The sequence below is a fragment of the Eptatretus burgeri genome, chromosome 2, assembly GCF_056783735.1.
Source record: "Eptatretus burgeri isolate ZD-2024b chromosome 2, Ebu_testis_v1, whole genome shotgun sequence".
NCBI lineage: Eukaryota > Metazoa > Chordata > Myxini > Myxiniformes > Myxinidae > Eptatretus > Eptatretus burgeri.
The window spans coordinates 124,951,377-124,963,876 of NC_140962.1; the positions used below are offsets into that span (position 1 = coordinate 124,951,377).

At 41.8% G+C, this 12,500-nt stretch overlaps 1 protein-coding gene across 3 annotated transcripts in view; it reads right to left on the reverse strand.

Moving 5' to 3' along the window:
• LOC147032997 (uncharacterized) overlaps positions 1–5,162 on the reverse strand; it is a 161,583-nt gene extending 156,421 nt beyond the window's left edge. For all 3 annotated transcript variants that reach the window (XM_085871101.1, XM_085871100.1, XM_085871102.1), the window contains exon 1: positions 1,262–5,162. In XM_085871101.1, coding sequence (XP_085727227.1) covers positions 2,675–4,051 — 1,377 coding nt within the window. In that variant the 5' untranslated portion in view covers positions 4,052–5,162 and the 3' untranslated portion in view covers positions 1,262–2,674. The remainder of the gene's footprint in view (positions 1–1,261) is intronic.
• Positions 5,163–12,500: the final 7,338 nt, after the last annotated feature.

The following is a 12,500-nucleotide window of genomic DNA, read 5'->3' on the forward strand; positions in this document are numbered from 1 at the left end:
TTCCAGATGAGGCCTTACTAAATTCCTGTACAGTGATAATACTCCCTCTTTGGATTTATAATTTCTCACCATGTGAATACAACCAAAAACCCTATTACCTTTACCTGTAGTTGCCTAGCACTGTGCTCTCTACTTACCTCCCTGTATCTATTACCACCCCCAGATCCTTTTCCTGCATCAAATTCTCCAAGACCACCCTTGCATTATAGAGTCCCTATTTTCATGATGCTGACACATCCACAGCACCTTACATTTCATCTTGTTACACTCCCTGAGAGTTACACTCATTACTTACCACAACCCAGCAGGAGATTCTCCTATTCACAACCAATCTTTGCTTCCTATCACTCATTATAATCCCATCACTTTCTGTTTCCCCATATCTCTTTTTTTTTTTCCCCATATCTCTTACCTTTCCCTTAATCACATTATTACAAATTAAAAATGCCACTGCCCATCTGGTATCTCATTATTTATTTTACCATGGAGGAGCTATGACACAAATCACGCACACATGTAGACAGGTACATGTGACAACACCAGACTTGATTTTCACACAACATAGCTGCTGAGAATGGGGGAAGTGATGTCACTTCCCTGAGCACCCCAAAGAACAATGGTAACAGCCCTGTCTTTAAGAATCTGCACTGGCTTTCCTTTCGTCAAATAATTACCTCCACCACTGAAGGTGGACGGAGGTTATGTTTTCACCAGTGTTTGTTGGGTCGCCAAAATAGGTGACCCTTATTGTCAGTAATTCTGTCTGTTTGTTTGGATGTTTGTTTTAGTCCATTTGCCGTTATTATGTGTTCCATTGTCAACCTTGTTGATGTGGAAAGTGTATGGTTTTATGATCGTTTTGGACTAACATGGGTCCATTAATAAAATTCAGGTTGGTTGCCAGGGTGGCTCCCTTGGGGAACTCCTGTAATTTGCATAAATTCAAGATGGCCGCTACAGGTCAGACGATGGGGCTAAGTTTTTAATCGGTCAACATATAATCCTGTGTAATACCTCTTTTCCATATGATTTTGACATGAGGAATTTAATTTTGGGGTTATTTTTTACGTTCAGGAATAAATAGAGGTTCACATGAAATGTCCATGACTATTTTCTGCTGAAAATTATGCAACACCAATGCAAAAGTGAAGTCATGAATGGTTCACAACAGTATGTTAATAATCAGAAAGCATACACATTGTCATGTCATCATATTGGACATCTTAGGAACAGAGGATATAGAGCCGAGTAGACAACTTACGTATTGTTCATTCCCGTTCCGTATCCTCGTCTCTTTCCAGTTCTGCTTCGACACTCCCTTCTTCCACTTCACTTTCACTGTCCTCCACAGTCTTGTGTGGGTTGAAGCACTTGTCACTGCAACCACAAGTGCAGTATAGTGTGCAGGAGATCTTTGCTTGGTGACAACTGCAACTTGCAGTACTGCAGGCCTTCCCCTCTGCTTTGCATCCACACCGCACAACATCCATGAGGTCCAAAGGGGCTGGTGGAGTAGCAAAAGTTGCTGGCACTGGGATTCCATCTCTGATGTTCCATCCATATTTTGTAATGTCAAGTTCAGGTGGGGCCTGCTGATCAGCTGAATTTGCAAGTACTGTCTGTGGATGTGCATGCAAAATATGTAGGAAGAGATTGATCTCAGTTGGAGGTAATGCCATGAGCTTGAGGGGCTTGCCAGACTTCCTTGTGTACATATAGTACCTCATCTCACTCATCGTGGTACCTTCTGGCTGACCATACAGGGCACAGAAGAATGTCCGCCCTGCTTCCATGAGCTGTTCATGGCTTGTGTTCAGCTCACCATGTGCGGAGTACAAACCAGGGAAGTTGCCAGCTCTCAGTGTCTTCAGGGCTGACACTTTGCCCTTGCCGTATAGGTATGATGTGGTATCTGAGCCAGTGATGTAGTGCATTCCCAAAAGCTGCAGACACTTGGGGCCAAGCTGGTCACAGGTGCTGTTGATATCCCAAATTGCTCCATCCCACCTTTCTATCTGCACTGTGGCCTGGATGTTGCGCTGGTAAACCCAGTAAACCATCAATACAAAAACATCAGTGCCATCAGAGAGGATACGTATCACTCTTGCATTACATTCAGCAGCCACAAGCAGGTGTGAGATCATTGTAATGTCTGCTTCATCATGGTTGAACGCACCATGGCTATGGCTCTCCACAGTAACTCCTTCACCAAAGTTATAGGTACTCAAAACCTTGGACAGCTGCAACTTGTTCTGCTTGTTTTTCAGGATGGCATCTCAACTAGGCAGGGGTGTGTTTATTGTGAGGTCATAGTTGATGGAACCAATGCCAGCACGCCTCACTCGTTAATGTTCCTCTGCAGGAACATCATAATATTTGTCAAAGACCAAGATCTTCTGACCAGCAATGGTAGACAGCCTTGTCTTGATGGACTCAACTAAGACTGACACAGTTCCCCTGAAAGGCCAGACAATATGATAGAGAAGTTGGCTCACGTCAACAATGGTAACATCTGGTTGCAGAGGCTGTTGTGCCTGAACACAGAGTTTGTGTGCCAGTGGTGCTTTGTTGCCTTTCCTAAAGCACCCATATTCATCAATCAGTCAGGAGGGTACTGCGCAGAGCTCAAACTGGAAGATAGGTCCTAGCTCCATTTGTCTTTGCTGTCCAATAGTCAGCAGCCTAATATGAGGAAGATGGGTTCCAGATCAAAGATCGTCTTGTCCCCAATTTTCACTCCTTTCTGTAAGTGCTCCATTGTCTTGATAGGGCATGAGATGGTTGCATGGAATCCACCTGGAAGGAATGCATGGAACTCTGCAACCATTTTCTGACCTTTAACCACGGAATCCTCAACATTCACTTCAGCTTCTCGGGGAACAATTCGACCATTGGTAATGTTGTACAGATGTGGTGAGTGATTCTCAAGAGGATGAGACTCATTCGACAATTCAAGTAAAATCCGGCGCCTATCATTTGCATCAGGTTCTCTCCTCTTCTTCCCCTCCTCCTTGTGACGTGGTCCGATTCTTGTGTCCTTTTCTCTCACTTGGTCTTCATTGTCCTTGTTTGAGGAGTCAGGGTAGATGTGCTCCATTGTATCTGAGATGTAGCCAGTGACAGGAAAGGAATCGATCCACTCTGCTACCATCTTTGGAGAAAGAGTCATACCCTTGAGGCCACCCTTGCCAATTATAATAGCAGTTTGTTCATCGAACTGATCAGAGCTCACACCATTCCAAATGCCTTTTTGGTGATGACACACAAAAGCACCTGATATGAGCTCTGACTTGGCATCTGGTGGCAGCAGATAGCGCATCTCCAGTAGGTGATGGGTGATGTAACGGGCATAGTGATGGTGACCAGCAACAAAGAAGTAGGGAAGCATGTGTTCAAGTGTTAGCTGTTGCAGCAGGAAGTCTGCCTCCCTCTCACTACGCAGAAGTTGATGAACAAGCAGAGTAGGCTTGATGAAGTTATCAACCCAGTGCTTCCCAGTTGGGTGCTGTCTGCATGTCTCAAGGTAGCTGCACAACTCCTGGAATGTCTTGGGGCCGGTGGTGAGGAAGGAAATGAGAAGGGCAGTCGAAACCATCCGGAAGGCTCTCATTGATCGAACCCAGGACTTGCCACTCATGATTCCTGCCAGGCCCCCGAATGCTGAACTGATGAGAGTCTCAACACCAGGCCCACGCATCAGTTTGCCAATGCAACCACACAAGGACTGCACAGTGTGCATTATCCCAGGCCTCAGAATCACATTTTTAAAGCGATCAACGTCATGCCACTTGATTTGGCAAGCCACCATGTAGAGCTGGAGATCCACAGAGATGTGGACATAAGTCATTCCCATATCAGTAAATGACTTCTGAAGATACTCCAGTGAAGTCACTACAGTGTCTGGATGAGAAGCTTTGGCATCAATAAGGGGTCCGAACATGTAGGTACTTGCTGGCTTTTTTTCTGCATGACTGCTGAATGCTTCTTGGTTGTTGAAACCACCCCATTCCATGGCGTTCACCTGTGTGCTGACTGTGTTTAGCCACTTCATGTCCTTTTCCGTGCAGCAGCTAAATTAGCTTGCCGGGCACACACTTCTTGGTAGGAGAATCCAGAGGTTGCATCCACAGCCGGGGGGTTCACTTTGGATGGCCCAGTGTAGTGCTGCAGAAGAAGGCTCCCTGATGAGCTGCTGCTTGTCCTAGACTGGGCAGCTTTCTTAGACAGTCATGGGATAATAAGGTCGCTCTTCCCTGGGTGAGTATGCCCATACTCAAGAATGCCTGCAGGATGGGGTTGCTGAAATTCATGTGAGAGGACATAAGTAGTGTGCAGACCATTAGGCGTGAACACTTGCAGATCAAGATTATCAAACCAGGCAAAAATCACGCCAACAGTTCTACTCAAACCCATGAATTGGTGGAGAAGCTGAGCATTGTCACCGAGAAAATGAGCAGCAGATTTCCTGCATCTCAGGACCTCATCATATGACGTTGTGAACCCATGTTCATGAAGGAGCTTTAGAAGATCAGAACTGCCATGGCGGTGCAGTAGTTTGACAGCCAGTCCTAATGTTGTCTGATTTCTGGTACCTGTAACATGACTGAATTGACTGGCTCAGGCTTAGAGATTTCTTGGTCATTTCACCACCAGACACTAAGTCTGAAATCAACCTCAGTAAAGTTTGGCTTGTTGCCTTGATTGTGTTGGCTTGTGTAAATTCTGAGAGGTCATAATTGGCACTGTTGTACTTGACTGGGTGTGCCTCCTTCTTGATCTGCCTTACCACAGAATCAAAACTCCTCTCATCTGCATCATCCACTTTAACCATTTTCAGATGGTTAGCAATGGACTCACGGAAACCAACAATGGCAGAATATCCATCTACCCGAACTAACATAACTTCCTTACTCATGCGGTCTGTTAGTTTGCTAAACATATCACGTCGAGTGAGTTTGCCACCAAGATCACAGTACAGGGAATGCAGTTCAACGCTATTCCAGATCTTTGACCTGTCACAATTCATGCGCTCTATGACGTTCTTTAGGGCACTTTCTTCTGCAACACCAGTTGGCAAATCAGCATATTTAGGGACTGTCATGAAGCTGCTATAACAGCATACATGGTATTTGCACTCAGCTGCAGGGAGATCAACCAAATATCCAATATGTAACTTGACCGTTCTGGCTACTTCATCATTACGTTGCTCAGCAGCATTGATGATGGCATCTTTCATAGTTGGGATGGGATTACCTTCCTTGTCAAAACGTTCTTTCGTCATGCACTGACGAACACGATCCCATTTTTCTGGATGTTTGTCATCAACAGGTAAACATTCTTTGCCACAAAAAATGCAGTCACGTTTGTAAACAAATGCACCACTGCCTGTTGCCTGTGTGCGAGATCTTGTTGTCACTGTAACACAATCATCTTCAGCTTTTCTTTTCTGTGATTTACGAAGTCTCTCAATTTTTTGTTTTGATGTGCAAGTACAGTAGCATCCTTTGTGACATTCTATGCGAACAGCATCACCACCACCATCAACAATGTCCTGTAGTTTTGCACGTAGCTCGTCATCTCCACAGGCTTTGGAACAGGAGATCAATGTCTTGATCCTTTGATCAGCGAATTTCTTCAATTCCCCTCCACCATGACACACGGGAAGAATGCACCTTGAATCAGCCATATCTGTAAAAACAAAACAATGGATTAGTAACTCGCATTAATGTCGTATGTGAGCGTCCAGTTGTCAGAATAGTGACCTTGTTGTCATTCAAAATGTATCTCACACAGCAAACAATTGCCAGGAACTCGAACATTGACCTCAAATTTACTTCCAATCACAAAAATAAGGTTAAATATCGATTCCTCATGCCAAAATTATATGGAAAAGATGTCTCATGTGTAATTTTAAGTTCATTACCTAAAAAGTTATATTTTCAGCCCGGTCGATGAAGGCCATCTTGTATTTGTGTAAAAATAACAGATTTCCCCATGGTTGCCATCCGGGCAACCAACCTTACTTTGGTCTATGCATACCTGTGAACAAGAAACCACCATAAAACCATACACTTTTGAGGACAACAAGGTTACTTCTCTGGCAAATGGACTATTTGGATGCTTGTTCGTTTGTCATCAGCATAATTGGTAGTAAACGTGGGCCGATTTTGACCAAACTCGGGTGGTAGGTACATCTTATGACCTCGTGCTTTAGAAATTGTGATGGTTGCTAGGGACGCTTTGGTTCCTTAGCAACAGCCGAAAAACCTTCAAAATCGGTACCGTTCACGCGAAATCAATTCCAAAAGCCATTATCCCACGTAGGCTTATGAAATTTGGCATGCATCATCTACAGGTGATGCTCTACCAAATATATTCGTTTTTTGTGATATATGGAATAGTTTACCCGCAGCGCCCCCTACAAATGGGGTATGCCCAAAAATTGGCGAAAATTGAAGGCCCCCGAGCGACCAGGTGAGTGCATCGATCCAAATGAAACTTTGCAGGTTCATAGCACGCAATTAGTACTACAACTTTGCCTCAGGACATATTGACCTCTCTCGGCTAAGTTAGGGGTCAAAGGTCAATGAGTGCATTGTTCGGGCAAAATGACCATTCAAAGCCCCCTTGCTCATACACGGGTTAACCGATTCCATTGCAATTTCGTAAGTACTTAGTACTAGATTAACTCAGATCAGGGGTCAAAGGTCATCGGATGCTCGGCGACCCATGGCCACCTACCGGCTTGTTACTTACGAAATCTAAAGATTTCGTAAGTATATTGATGACTTCCGTCCTCTGTTTGTGTTTGTTTGTGTGTGTGTTTGTGTGTTTGTTTGTAGGCACGATAACTCGAAAATGAAAGAAGCTACCGATGCCAAATTACACCACGTGATTCAGGAGGGTGATGGCTAGCGCTGATTAGATTTTGGTCAAAATCGGTCAAAGGTCAAGGTCATGGTGAGGTCAAACATAATTCCGTAAATTCATGTGGAGAAATGGAGTATTTTTGCTTCGGTCGACGTTACGAGTTCGTTTTAACTTCGATTTTAATTTTGTCTTCGGTTTTGCGATCGCTTAGGATGCTTAACACTGGGTTGTCGAAATTCTGGTAAAAATCAGATGTTTTGGAGACGTTTTAAGATTGTATAAAAAATATTTCACTCGCCGCGTCACGGCTCGTCACGTGGTGCAGCGCGCTCGAGTAGATGCGTCATTGAGTTACGTAAAGGTTTTGCGTGTGCGTGCTGATGGTGTTTTCAATAAAGATGGTGTTTAAAAGTCATTTTTTATCCCAATAAAGGTTATCGTCGCATGCCTGACTCGCTAAGCCATCGGATTGTGTAAAGATTGTTGGTGGATGGCCAAATATCACAGTTTTGTGAATTTGATAAAAATATTAAATAATTGCGTGGAGAAATGGAGATTTTTGCTTTGGTCGACGTTACGATTTTTGATAGTTTGGTGCAGAATCATCGTAGAAACTTCTGGTTTGCGTCGCTACTTCTGGTTTGCGTTTGTGACAGAAATAAAACCCAATCGTGTTTATACACTGCACAGCGTTTAAAAACAACCGGAAGCAAAAGCTCATAGCTCATGACACGGATTCCAAATAGCCAGGGGTATTGTGTTGTTGTTGTTGTTGTTTCCTATTCTCTCATGTGCACGCGTTAAGTATGAAGCTCACTGTGTTCGCTATTATAGTTCTGTGTTCGAAACTTAATTTTAACTCCACACTTAGACATTACAGTGAAGTAATATTGATTTCATGTGAAGTGGAATGCACTATAAAATAATGTCATAATAATAATTATTATTAATATTATTTCCATTAAAGAAGAAATTCTGGTAATAGTAGTTGTAGTAACAGTATATTTTTCACTTTTTAATTCAACAACCATGCTCATGTTTTCAACTTCTATGTTAGGCTTCACACTTACTTATCTAGCTTAATATGTTTGAATAAAATTTATCAATAACAAGAGTTATGCATAAATTTAGACCCTGAGCACGTGGAATTAAACAACTTTAGACAATGTATAACTTCAGCATGTGTGTGTGCTTCATGATGAAGTATTAACTAGCATGCAGTCGAGGTCACAGCGTACTTTGAGACAAGCGCAAAGTGAAAAATAAAACACTTTTGAAGCAAAGCTGGGATAGATAATGGCAAAAAAGAAGATGATAAAGAGGAGAATGTGTACAAAAGAATTAACTATTTGAGGAATTTCACCAAATAGTCATTAATGATTACGCATTTTTGAAATTTCTATGTCTCACCGAGATCAAACATCTTTCTTTGGCATACCAGGTATAAAATCAAAATCTAAAAGTAGAAGTCATATGGACATCATTAAACAGTCCTTGGTATCACTCAGCTTATCCTCAAGTGCAAGGCATTGATTCACTGTATCATGGCATACTGGTGTAAACTATTCTGTTCTATAGTTCCAGAATATAAATTGGGGCTCCATGATATGTCAACAATAAGTTCGTAGCCATCATTGGTATCACACAGCAGAATGTCTGGGGCAAAACCTCCTCTCACAGTGCAGACAGGTTGTGGTCTAAAAATATTCCATCAACTCACTTTTGCAGTCTTGCTCTACTTTTCGTTTTGTCTCTGTCTCTGTCTCTGTCTCTGTATCTGTCTGTCTGTGTCTGTGTCTGTGTCTGTGTCTGTGTCTCTCTCTCTCTCTCTCTCTCTCTCTCTCTCTCTCTCTCTCTCTCTCTCTCTCTCTCTCTCTCTCTCTCTCATCCATATACGAGTACAGTCTCAGTCGATAATTTCCTCCTCCAACAATCAATTCCTCTTTAACATTCCTAGTTTGTGATTGTACCCACTTGTATTCTTTTATGTCACTTTTCTCTCATCTAAGGAACAGGTTTTTAACGCAGGTCTGATTTTACTTCTTCCTCCAGATTCTGATGGTGACAGCATATTGTCATCACATGATGAAAAAAAAATAATAATCAAAAACAATGGTATCAAAAAGGAGGATGAAAAAAATGTGTGAATGAAATGAAATGAGAATGGTGAGGTGGATGTGTAATGTGACACTAAAGGATAGGAAACCAAATGTGGAATTAAGAGATAGGTGAGGTATAGAAAGCATTCGTGAGGTTATGCGTAGAGGTAGGTTGAGAAGGTTCAGACATGTGGAAAGGATGTGGGTGCGTAGTTGTGTGAGGAGGTGTATAAATATGAATGTTAATGGAATGAGAGCTAGAGGTCATCCGAGGAAAACGTGGGATGTATTGCTGAGAGATGAACTTAGAGTTAAAGGCCTAACAAGAGGGCTAGTGAGGGATCATACAGCCTGAAAAGCAGCCATTAGGTGAACAACAGCGTACACAAGCAAGCACGGAAACTGCCGTAAAACGATGATGATGTGACTAGCAGAAAATCTATCTCTGATCATTTCCACCTTTTCTAGTCTTATCTATATGTCTATGTAAGATCATTTTATTCCACCCTTCCAATTTAATGGCAACTTCGTTTCGACTGCAGTCTTTTGTCGTTTTGCTCTTTCACGAATCTTGATATCTTTACATTAATGAAAATGCATCGACCCACTTTCTCACATGCCTGGTGTTGGATTAATGGTGAGGGTGGTGGGCTTGGGATCCTAGGATCCTGGGTTCAAATCCCACTTGACTGTTGAATTAATACCAGATGGGGTTGACGCTGCCTGTCAGCCTTCCGAGGTCGGCAAAATGAGTGCCAGCTTGCTGGTATCCTATGTCGGAGTGGTGACCCATCCAAGATTGTACCCAATAGCCAAGGAGACTGCTTATGCAGCACCAACACTCGGCACAGAGTATGGTCCCAATGGATGGATGGATAGACTTTCGAGCTCTTATGTTCTAGTAAGGTTGTGGTGAACCTTTTAAGTGGCTTTTTTCACAACATTCTCCAGAACCATGTGACCCTCCGAATAAGATAGGAAACATAACAAAACATAAATGTAAATTATGTAAAGATAAAAAACATTTGGAAACGTAACAAAACTTAACAAACGTAAGAAGGAATGCGTTGGCAACACCTTATATCCACAGAATGAACAACTGCATGCACCAGATGCCACACTCTCTTTTTCTCTCATACATTGTGCACATGCTCGTGGAAAACCTCACTTTTTCTCATGTTGGAAAAGAGAATTAATCTAAACTACAAACAAAATATTTTTAAAAAAATGTTAAAATGCTGATTAAAATGAGCACATATTGAAATGGTAAAAATAGCAAAACAAACTCCCTGATAGTCACAGCGGTGGCCATAAATGAACTTTCCTTTTATGATAGGCCTCAAAATCTAGATGATTTGTAGGTACCTTACATGGGTGAAACGTATTTCTGTTTGTCGAGTCTTGGAGTAAAAAAAAAAAACACAGTAAAAAAAGTTTTGTTACGAAAGCACTCAACATCAGTATATCTTTAATGATAAATAGTGATGAGAAAAACATGTTCGTGTTATACATGTTGGTGAATAATTTTCATTGGATCTGTCGAGGGTGGTCTGAAAACCACAACGAGAGAGTTTTTGACATGTTTGGCGAGGCCAATGTGCAGAGCAGACCTCGGACGAGGCCGACTCAAAACTAGAGAGTTTGCATGACAAGAGTTGTCCCCACTCAAGGACAGTTTCAACAGACGTATGTCAGTAGGCTGGTTAGCCAGCGGTCAGGTCAGCATGAGGGAGGTTGATAACATCCTCGAAAAGAAAATCTAGAAAAGATCATAAATTCTGGTGGAGTTCTTTTTTAGGGCCCATGTGTGTCATCGAAGACAAATATCACACTGAGGATCCATGATTTTGTTTCAGTTCTATGATGTTCTTGAAGTCACATTGAGGATTATACATAATCCTGACAAAATGGGTTATTGCAAGGATATAGTACAGAATTTGAATGCTTGAATTTCTTTTTCACTGGATTGTTGCCTTGGTTTTCGGCATGGCCTCAAATGATATCTCCCAGAAGAGAAGCTGGCGAGTCGACTTGACCTGCTGATGCTTTTCAACTCCCACGGCCCTCCCTCTTTAGCCACATTTGTCATGCCACTTCTGATGCCAACGTTTATTCCTCTGTTTTCATCGATACAAGAGTAAACCTTAAACTCTAGGGTCAGATGACAATATATTTCACTACCTCTCTCTCTCTCTCTCAAAAAAAAATAAAAAAATCCTCACATTGCAAGCAATGATTGTTTGTGGAATTGGATTTATGAGAAGAAAATGAAGAACACATGAGATGGACTGAATTTAAATTGTCTCTTTGAAGAATTATCCTGATATTATTTCCATCCTTTTTTCTTTTTAATTACCAAAGGATTTGTTTACACACTTTACTTTTCGTTTACCTGTCTATTTTTATATTTTATTGCCATAACACATTTTCAGAAAAAGAGACCATTAAAATAAACACATTAGTTCTCTGTTTATTTTGTCTCTACAGAATTGAAAAGATACTCTCTTTTTAACTCGTGCGAGAGTTACGAGGTATGTTCAATAATTTATTGGAACAAGATAATCACAACAGTGCAAGAAACATGAAGGTTATATTTTTCGTAATATAAGGAATTATTCTTTCTCTTCCTCTCAACCTTGCTTTTATTTGTTGTCTTTGTATATTTCCTGAATTTAGATATTCCTACACCGCCACACCTTCCACTGCCCCACACACTCTATGTAATAAGCTGATATCTGTAAGTACTCTGCAAAGAACACCTGTAAATTGTGTGACCCTGATAATTTTCCAATTAAAAGGCATGTTGCAGTGATGCTGCTCTAGCATCATTCTTCATAGCAGGCCTCAGGTTTTCCTCAGTAATACACAAATTCCGAGATACAAAGAATCAAACACAAAATATGATGCCATTTAGACCATGGTGCCTGTACCATAACATTCATTCCATGAAATTATTTATACTAACCCCACAATCTTACCCCAAACTTAACATTGACAACACTTTAAAAGCAAGTTTACTTATATTATGTTCAATCTTTCAGCAAGGGATTTTGCCGGGGTGGCTGCACACAATGGTCTACAATTTCAAAGCGATACACTGGGATCTTTAGTGACCACGGGATATAAATGTAGAGGGGGGTCCCATCTGAAAGACGGAATGTTCCAAGATGCAAGACCCCCTGCAGGCATTGCATCCAAGCCAGGAGTTTATTCCGATTGAACCTCACAAGGGAGCTTCTTTGGGAGACAACACGGAAGTGATAATACTGTACTACCAATTGAGCAATTCTGGTACCCAAGGCTGACAATATTCACCTTTCCATGGAGATTGACCTCCCATCGAAGTACTCTTTGGAAGTGACGACTTGCTGCCTCGGGATTCAATTACAAATTCAGCCCCCTGGCTCCATCATTACTGATGTGTGGCCATGCCCCTACATATTCGGGAAGGAATTTGGTATCTGGCCTGGATGTGGACGATATATCACCCACGCTTTATCGAAAGACAGACGTCATAGGATATTTGTGAAA